Below are 10,597 nucleotides of genomic sequence, written 5' to 3'. Positions count from 1 at the left end.
GCTTCAGTGCATGGCTGCCAGCCGCCATCTTGGCTGACAGTTAATTTGCATAAGGATATGCTGATTAGCCAATGGGAAAGGTAGCGGTCGTACGCTAATTACCATGTTTCTCTTTTATTAGTGTAGATTATGATGGGACAGAATATTACTAAATGGGACAGAATGGAACTTTTAGAAGCAAACAATATAATTACCAGAGTCAGAATTTCAATATATAGTTCAAACAAAAGACTAAATTTAACCAAAGAGAGCTTACTGGACTGAAAGGAAGACTGAAGGGGTTACTTTAGCACTCCACAGAGAGACAAACAGGTATAAAATATGAGAAAAAGTAGAGGATGAAGAATCAAAGGAGCTGTTGTAAAATACATGCAAAAAATTACTCAAGGGAAGAACAGAAGGAATGGGAAATAAGCAACATTTAAGAAGTTAATAACTGATCATTCTTTTGAATGGAAGAAATGCAGAAACCCTCATATTTAAGAAGTCGTATGTCTTTCAAGCAAAGCAAATAGCAAACATCTTTAGATAAGATGCATCAGAGTGAACCTGCAGGTCACCGTAGGCAGAGACTCTGAAATCTCCAAAGGAATCCAAAAGAAGGGACAGATTTCCTATAAAGAAAAAATAATTGGATAGAAAGCAGACTTTCCAAGACTCCACATTCAACCTGGAGCTGGGTTGAGCAAATGGGATTTAACTTTTCCAATATTTATATCATTTCCCATCTGCAAGAATGAAGTTGGACTTTTATCTAACACCATATGTCTGAGTGTTCTAGCAAGTTCTATCTAATACTAACTTAGCCTCAGAAAGAGCCATAAATTATCAGTCACACTCATTGCTCTTCTAACTAGCACTGAAATACCACTGTGGAAGATATCCTTTAGGTGAAATTAGTTTCACTTAAGAAAAACAGTTTTATTATAAAACAGGACAAGTTTTGGAACTTATCATTTGTTGTGCAATAACATTAAAGACATCACCTTAACTTTGTTGCCATATGTGATCTGAGAAGAAAATTACAGTAAGTATCAAACAGTTGGCTTCCGGGATTCCCCAGACACTGTAGCTCTTTAGCTTGAAGACTTAATTTTCAGCTTATTAATAGACTTACCTTGGAGTGTCTTGTTGGTGGTGAATAATGCTGAACTTTCCACCTCACTCCTCACTAACATCCAATGGGAGTCACACCGGGTCCTAAATCAATGGGCCCTCACTAAGTAAAGCTAATGGCCTTTTTGCAGACTGCTGACCATTCTTTTGTCACAGACTATTTAAATCATCCTGAACCACGGGTCTTGCTGTCAAGTTAGATTAAATTGCTCCCATGGGATTACCCTCTCTTTTAGTTAAGGAAAAACTAGTGCTGTATCTCTCCTTCCTTCCTTCCTTCCTTCCTTCCTTCCTTCCTTCCTTCCTTCCTTCCTTCCTTCCTTCCTTACCCTCTCTTTTAGTTAAGGAAAAACTAGTGCTGTATCTCTCCTTCCTTCCTTCCTTCCTTCCTTCCTTCCTTCCTTCCTTCCTTCCTTCCTTCCTTCCTTCCTTCTTCCCTTCCTCCCTTTCTTTCATTCTTTCCTTCTTTTTTTAACTACAGAAATATGACTTATATAAATCTGGCATAAATGTATTACACAGGACCTGGATCAGTAAAATTTTATAATTTGTGAAATTCAGTATTTCAACATTGAAATATTGTTATCGCTTTTAAATGTGGCAGCTGAAATAACGAATATACACAGACCTACTCTCTCTTTTGAAAAAAGTTCAGGGGAGAACTTGGATAGAATTGAAGAGAAATATCCCATAATAATCTCAGCAAATGCAAAAAAATCACTTGATGAAGTTTGACACTCATTTATAAGAAGCACTTTCTGCAAAGTCTGAATGGGATGGAACTTCCTTAACCTGAGCATCTAATGACCACGTCTCTTCTCACTGGCATTATGTTTCACATTAAGCATACTCTCGGAGTTTGAAAGCAAGTCAAGGATCATGACTTGCTTCATTTCTACTCAATGGTAGTACAGCAAATCAGGAAATGGAAATAAACAACATAACAATTGGAAAGAAAGCAGTGAAATGGCTTTATGTTAGATGTCATGATGATGTACATAGAAAGCCCTCACAGATTTAACAATGAGACGCCACGCTGAAGACGGCATCTAAATGTGTGGCTGTGGAGCCAGTGTGGGTACTTCTGCAAGGACCCTGCTCCCTTTAATGATGTAAACAAAAATTTCACGCAGGATGATCGACTAGGGCCCAGTGGTTCTCAACCTTCCTAAGGCCGCGACCCACAGGTTGAGAACCGCTGGACTAGGCTCTACAATAAAAGAAAAACATACGAATAGTTTTCTGTGGATAAATATTTTCATGAACACAAACAAAAATCTTCAACGGAAGGAAGAGCTACTTACACCAGAATAGAAAGGCTCACCAGACACACATATCACATCCTGCTCCTGGATCATCAGAATGTCTTTGGCCAGGTGCAGCCGGACTTTGAAAGGCTCCTGATTGCCATCCTGCAGCAAACAAATCCCTGTCTTTGTCTTCAGACAAAAACAGAGAACATATTATGCTTAGCTTATACGTTATGCTGGATGGTTTATTTCCTGTAAAACATGATGAATAACACGTCAGAGCTACAGAAAACACACTCTGATGAGTCTGAGACTGAACATCTAACATAGGTGCAGAGAAAGGGATAACCATTTCACGCCAAGTCCCCCCCGACCCCCGGTAATGGAGACAATGTCAGAAAATCCACATGAACATTTGGAGAGTAAAGAGTGTAGTTTTTATACTATGTTAGAAAATTAATGAACATTTTGTTTAATACTTATCTAATTATAGAGTTTCTGTAACAGCTTTATTGAGTTACAATTTACATGCTATAGAATTCAACCCTTAAATTATATAATTCAATGTGGGAACTTTTGTATATTAAGTTATAGAACTACCATTATAATCAATTTTCTCCAAAAAGAAACGTATTGCCGCCATTTTCCCAGCCGCTTCCTCAGGCCTAGGCAACCATGTTAATCTACTTTCTGTCTCTATCATGGAATTTTAAATCTGAAAACGAACCCCCTAAACATCTTCTCTAACCTTCGCCATTTCATCATTTCTAGTCACCAACACATACACACACACACACACACACACACACACACTTTGTACAGATAGGGGAACAAGGATAAAGAGGCTGGGAAGAAATAAACCAAAAAAACCTATATGCATATATGCATAACCCAATGACAGATAATAGTGTGGTGAAGGCCTGGGTGGGGAGTGAAGAGGATTAATGGGGGGGGAATGGGACATCTGTAATACTTCCAACAATAAAGATAAATTTAAAAAGTAAAGAGGCAATGTGAACTGCCTAAATTAATACAATTAATCAAAAACAGAGCCTGGTTTGAGACCCAAGATTCCTTTTATTTTTTTTCTTGATTCACAATCCACTGTTTTGCTTCACACTGTTTGGGGAATTTGAAACAGCCGGTGATGATTTCCAAACTTGTACCACGTAGCTTTAAACTTGTCACCTCCTGAAGCAGGTCAGTGTTATACTATGCACCCCAATAAATAAGCAGATTCTCCCTAGCACGTGCCCTTAGCCTTCCCATTGGTCAGAGATACAAAATGAAACATATTTTGAGGCATCATATAGTCTCTGGCTGTTATTCTGCACCAAATCCATAGGAAGAGTGACCACTTTGGCAATTGCATTTTAATTTAATAATTATTGATTTAGTGCCCAATTAGAGAAGGGGATAAGCTCATAGAAAGCATTTGTGTTCTTAGTATTTAATGAACACCCAATTCCATGCAAATAATACTAGGCTTTCTCTTGAAATAGAAATATAATGTGAATTGCTAGAGGTGTGTTTCTTTAAAAGGATGTTTCATAATGTTGATAAGAATATGCTTAGATAAAGGAGCCTCCCAAGATAATTCTCTCTGTAAACTGCTTTATACCTTGCACTAATACATACCATTACACCCTCTATCCCATTTGATATGATATTACCCTGTAATTATTTCCTAAGGGTTATCATCTACTTCAAAGAAAATTAAGGTTTTGCAGATGTCCTTTCCTCCTCTGTGAGACAAATACACAGCAGGAACTCACTAAATTGTGTCCATTAATCTATTCTAAAGCATCACTCCAATGGATATGTCTGGAGGATGATATTTCAAGGAAAGCAAATTACATGTTTCTTCAGATAAAACATAATTTTCTGTTTTTCACATAGAAAAGTCTCTCATGCTTATAATGTGAACTCAACCAGAAGCCAGCATCCGGACAGAGGGGTGTAAATAATATCAAAGCCATGTGAACATAGTTGAGCACATCTGTTGATTTTTTTTTAAAACAGAACTTGGTTACACTAGTATTTAACACACAAATTTGATACAACCAAAGAGTAAGACACTAGAGTAAAATAATAACAAAACACAAGGTATTTCATTTGCAATGCATGCGAAATGGTTAACATCTCTTTAGCCATAAACAAGCTCTTAAAAACCAGTAACAGAGACACACACCATCATGCGAGGAAACTGGAAAAAATAAAATGAAATCATACAAGTGATGCTTAAGCATTAGGCATATACGATAATTTCGCTGAGCAGTGGCAAAGGATAATTCCTCTGCAGTATCACAGTGAGCAGAATAAAAACGCTCTTCGGTTTTGAACAGTGATACACCGTTTGAACTCTCATTTGTTGATTTTTCAATGCACGGTACAATCAGGCCTTTCCCTCCCCCCCCCTCCCCCCGTTAACATCTCTTTAGCCATAAACAAGCTCTTAAAAACCAGTAACAGAGACACCATCATGCGAGGAAACTGGAAAAAATAAAATGAAATCATACAAGTGATGCTTAAGCATTAGGCATATATGATAATTTCGCTGAGCAGTGGCAAAGGAAAATTCCTCTGCAGTATCACAGTGAGCAGAATAAAGACACGGGCACCTAAGGCTCTTCGGTTTTGAACAGTGTTACACCGTTTGAACTCTCATTTGTTGATTTTTCAATGCACAGTACAATCAGGCCTTTCCCTCCCCCCACCCCCACCCCCAAATGCAATGGAAGAAATAGCGTTCACAAATAATGCTCTGCTCCAGTGGAGAAGGGGAGTGGGGCCTTTCCCTGAGAGGCCTTACATACATTACTTTTACACATCAACGAGACATAAAAGATCACCTCGGGAAAGTTCAAGGGACTAAAACAGTAAAAAGAAGCTTTTCTCATCACATTCCCAATGCAGTCAAAGTTTCATTCGCTCCACATGCAAATAATGCGCAAAATGTCCCCTAATTATTAGATAGTTGCCTGGAAAGCAAAATCCAGTCTTTGAGCTTAAGCTTCAGTCCTGAGAGAATGAGGCAGCTTTTGTTATAATAATGTACGTATGTTATAGTACTCAGTGCATTGAGAGGTTTGTAAATCAATAACTATAATGTCAGAAACATAAGCCTTAAACATATAAAAGCAACTCATTTTCAGAATTCGGTTCTGAGCTATGAATAAACTGGGGCACTTGTTTAAAAGATATTTTTGCAAGAATGTTAACACATGACATTTCATTAAAAGAAAAAAATCTTCATAAATGTTAATAACGGAAGCTTTTTGCTGGTTTGTTTTTAACTCGATCATAGGTAACCTAGTTATGGTTGTTTTTGTCTTGGGTTATTTGTACACGATAAAAATATTTTAAACCTTCTAGGCAAACGTGTGAAATATTTGAAACTGTGAATGTTAGCATTTTACCTGAAGAATGACAAGACAATGCTTTGAATGCCCTTTGTTGAGTAAAAAAGATAGTATTTCTTCCGAAAATAGAATAGCGACAGTCCCTGGAGGCCCAAGTCCAGTTCTCTCGGCTGCACACTTGCGTGCCCTTTACTATCCTTGGAAGGGCAATGTCAAGACACTAACTCATGCTGAGGAGTGATGACAGTTCTAGAGAGAATCTGAATGGCCATGGATTAATAATTAAATTATATTGAAATAGTTATAGAATACTGAAGTCATAAAATCCTAGAATTTTAGTGCCGAAAGGGACCTTCGATGACTTCTGAGTTATAACCATTTACGTGAAAGAATTACTTCCAACCCTGCCACTACTGAAATCCTGCAGCGCATAGTTTACGGAGCAGGGCGACGTAATAATAAGCCGAATATGCTCCCGTCTCCTTCTTAAAGGAAGAGTGAATATACCTGCGCCTTCCCCAGGCGCCCTTTGGCTTTCTAGTCTTCAGAAACAGAGGCTACTCTGGACGTAAAATAAACCCATCCTTCATCCCTCCACCAAACACAGTGTCCCGCTTATATAAAAGGCAGGCCAAGGGCTTCCCGTTTTGAAAAAGTTGAAAAGCACAAAGCCACTTAACCTACCTCCTCACAGGCAGTCCTGAAATCCATGTGCTATGGCACCGCAAAGGACTCAGTCTGAAAAGAGAGAAACGGTTTGCCATTGAGCACAGCATCCGGTGTCAGAGAGGAGAATGATACTGACGTGTAAGATGAAGCAGATGCTGGGGGCAGATGAGGTTTACAGTCCCCTGCGTGGACCAAGAGCTCCCAGGGTATAAGGAAGGGAGAAGGAAGGGTGGAACACGTCCGAGTCCCTGCTGTAACCAAGTATCAGCCCACCGCCATGGCTCAGTGTGGTGGGGAATGTCTATTTCCTTGCCCCACCCCCCTCGGCATTCAGACATGATCTACATGTGAGAAACTCTTCTCTCAAGTGGCAGCTCATTCCCAACCTTCATTTTGGAACCTCAGTTAGCAACTGGGACTGAAACTTCAAAAGGGGTAATTAAAAGTTGACTTTCATGTGGTTATCTCTTGAAAAAAGGTCGACTAATCTTTCTCAACTTAATTAAAAAGTGACAGGCATGAATAAGTCTCCCTGGAATTTAACATTTTAATCACAAACAGTATGATGTAAGGAAACAAGCTATTTATCAGAATGAATAATATTAAGATAATTGATGTATAAAATATGTGTCACATATTCATTGTATGGTCACTAGAGTATCTAAATGGTGGACATGCACTTAAATGTATAAAAATAACATTTAAAGTGTGTTTTTACATGCTATTACAGAGTTTTAATGATACGATAACTTAATAAGTGGGAGCTATCATAGAAAATTGACATTCTAATGCTATAAAAATGCAGAGCCAAAATAAAATGGCTTATGGAGATAAGATTTCAAAGTAAAACATATGGTGAATTACAAAAGAGAAGACTTTTATACTCCTGAAAACTCCTCCTCTAGTATTTACAACAGTACACTATTTTGTCCTTCTTTATAATTTTCTATTGCATGATATTAATGAATAAGTATTTGTGGGTGAAACAGAGTAAGACATTCACTTATACTGTCACTGGATTATTACTATTGCCTCTGAAAGAAAAGAGATTGACCATTTATCAACAGTAACTAAATTAAATTACTGCTTCCATTCTTGTAGTTTCATGCCCAGATATATCTTTTAGAAAGCATTTGTATATTTCTTCAAGAGTTTCTAAAGCCTATGATTTTATAAAGTCCAAAGGCAAGAAACTTTTGACAAGCCCCAGAATAAAGAATTTAGAGTTCAGATTCTTCCTAAACACACCCACCTGGGAGAAAAAACACATTTTTCAAAATTCAAACTGGCTCTATTATATGAGAAGAGTACCACTTAATGGATAACAGTAGTCAGTCTCTAGATCCACCTGAATAGATCAATAAGAACATCCATGTTTACAATGCAGTGTTTTGGAGATATGACTACATGATGTCATAATGCATTATAAATGAATTAAGTTTGACAAAGGTGGCAAAGTACATTACATTTCTCCTCAAATCCTTCAGAGGTGATAGTTTTAAGAAACCAAGAGCCCAGAAAAAGTTACATGTAATATTCGGGAAAATCTGAGATAAACTACAACACAAAAATTAAAGGGTTCTTATAAAACTAAAAAGATACCTCATAGGTCAAGAATTCATTGTGTTTTTTCTTTCGGTCATAAAAAATGTCTGGGATGCAAATATGCATTTTGTATCTTTGGATATTACTTATGTTTGTAATGTAAATGTATGCATAGTCATACTTAGGCAGAAACATCAATGAGGAGAGAGAATCATTGATCGGCTGCCTCCTGCACACCCCCTACTGGGGATCAAGCACACAACCGTGGCATGTGCCCTTGACAATTGAACCTCTCCTGCACACCCCCTACTGGGGATCAAGCACACAACCGTGGCATGTGCCCTTGACCAGAATTGAACCTGGGAACCTTCAGTCCGCAGGCCAACGCTCTATCCACTGCTCCATCCACCGAGACAAACTGGCTAGGGCTAATCGAACAACTGTTGATGAAAATCATTAAAAGAAAATTTTGTTGGATTAAAGAGTTTGTTTGCCAACAAATATGCAATTATGCATTGTAATGATTAAATCATAAATAAGTTATCAACATAGAGTAAAGGGGAGTTAGCCAAGCTTTTGTTAATGGTTGTGATTTTCCCAAGCATTTTCACATTGTGCTATTGCATTCTCAAAGTAAACATAAACAACAGGTATCTTTAATATTTGTATAAAGCTGAGAGCAAAATTATCTGAAAAAAAACAGATGAGGTGCCAAATATTTTTTCAAAGTGTTCATTTTCAATTATAATTTATTGCAATTTTACTTGAAACATTTGAGAGCATTGCTTTAATTTCCTGTTATTCCCCTATTAAATTTGGATACTAATTGTTTTTCTGAGGTGCACGAACAATCCTCTATAGTATGAAAAAATAGGGAATAATTGTTTTCTGGGAGGTCACCTATTAAAGACAAGAAGACAATTATTCCCTATTTTTTCATATTATAGATATTTTTTCCATGCAGAAATATAATGGATTTTTAAAATCTTTTTCTGGTGTTTTTATTTTGTTTGTTTTGTCTAGCTATTTATATATTTTTTCAATCAATATTTTAATGACATCTGACCTAGATGTTAAATTCAAATTACAAATTTGGTAATAACTTACATGCTTATAAATAATTTTCTAATTATTTGTCAGAAGAAACTAAGCATGACATCTTCAAATATACATATTTTTAAATTATTTTTTTGTTACTGATCCCTTGCAAACAATATGAGGCTAATGTGAATAGATGGCATTCATTTTAAACAAAACTATAGTAGTAGCAACAGAAATAGAACTCTTATGCAAACGATCCGATTTATATTAAAATATCTGTAATTCTAAATATTTTATAAATGGTTTCTTAATTATTAACAATGGCTAAGATAATTGTAAGATAAAAATAATTAGTCCATGTCCTGGCTGTTGAAAGAGTCTGAGATTTTACAAATGGACAACTTATTTGCAAGCTAAATTTAGCCTGACCGAGTGTCGAGGTTCTGACAGAACATGAGGTTCCTGGTCAGAGATTAAGAATTTACTCCCAGCAGAGCAAGCAGCATAAGCTCTCCCTGTCCCCATGCCCCACGGAGGTGACACAGATAGGTCCAGATGGGTGAGAACACATAGAGTGGGTTGCATTATAGTAAAGGAACCTTGGGCTCAGGGAATCCAAATATTTTATAGTAGGCGATAAACATCTTTGCCTTCTGCTCTGCAGAAAGGCATTTTTTTTAAAATATATATCTTATTAATTTTTTACAGAGAGTAAGGGAGAGGGATAGAGAGTTAGAAACATCAATGAGATAGAAACATCGATCAGCTGCCTCCTGCACACTCCCTACTGGGGATGTGCCCGCAACCAAGTACATGCCCCTGACCGGAATCGAACCTGGGACCTTTCATTCTGCAGGCTGACGCTCTATCCACTGAGCCAAACCGGTTAGGGCAAGGCATTCTTTCTTACACTGGACATTAAGCATGCTTGCCCTTTGCTCTGGAGGGAGGGGATATACCTTTCTTCTTATGGCTATTTGGTATTCAAGCATCCTTGAAGAGGTATATGAGATAAAGCATAGGACGTGCACTTGGGATTCAATAAAAAGCAACATGCCATACTTTCTTAAACGTGTTGGAGGAAAAATTATAACCTAGCAAAGCTTTCCAGGAAACCACACAGCAACCACAGTAAACCTGGTAAGTGCCTTTCTTCAAGAGGAAAAAAAAAGGGGAAAAAGAAAACCCATGACCTGTCAGATGTTGATAGAAAACTGACCTATCAGGTAGATGCTGAGCAACCCAGGTGTCTGGGAGATTTGTATGTAATATATAAAACCACATGTCAAATTGTGTAGTAAATATTTCGGAAACGGTGATGAGTTGTATAGTATATGTAAAACCTGCCAAGTCTGTGCCCAATTTAGTTTGATCAGAGGGAAAACTGAAATATCCATAGTAGTGATGATCTAGCTGTGTGGGTGTGTGTATAGTATATTCTGCATGAATAGTAACACTGGCTAATAATAGGTATTGATTATGACATTCATTAAAAATTAGAATTGAGTCATTCACTAATGTATCCTACTAACTCTTCTACACAAAGGCTTACGTTTCTTTAAAAAATCTTTTTTATTTTGTTGTTGTGGTTGTTTATTTTTTTTAATCCTTATT

At 37.2% G+C, this 10,597-nt stretch overlaps 1 protein-coding gene across 4 annotated transcripts in view; it reads right to left on the bottom strand.

Annotated features, from left to right (window-relative positions):
• Positions 1-10,597, bottom strand: part of SNTG1 (syntrophin, gamma 1) — a 119,437-nt gene that overhangs the window by 54,156 nt on the left and 54,684 nt on the right. For all 4 annotated transcript variants that reach the window (XM_014539971.1, XM_005866529.2, XM_014539970.1 and 1 more), the window contains 2 exons: positions 6,413-6,466; positions 2,421-2,555 (listed from right to left, as the gene is read on the bottom strand). In XM_014539971.1, the coding sequence (XP_014395457.1) occupies positions 2,421-2,555; positions 6,413-6,439 (162 nt within the window). In that variant the 5' untranslated portion in view covers positions 6,440-6,466. The remainder of the gene's footprint in view (positions 1-2,420; positions 2,556-6,412; positions 6,467-10,597) is intronic.

This window comes from Myotis brandtii, unplaced genomic scaffold (genome assembly GCF_000412655.1).
Source record: "Myotis brandtii unplaced genomic scaffold, ASM41265v1 scaffold232, whole genome shotgun sequence".
Lineage (NCBI taxonomy): Eukaryota > Metazoa > Chordata > Mammalia > Chiroptera > Vespertilionidae > Myotis > Myotis brandtii.
The sequence above is the reverse complement of the archived record's forward strand: the minus strand, read 5'-3'. Positions and strand labels throughout refer to the sequence as shown.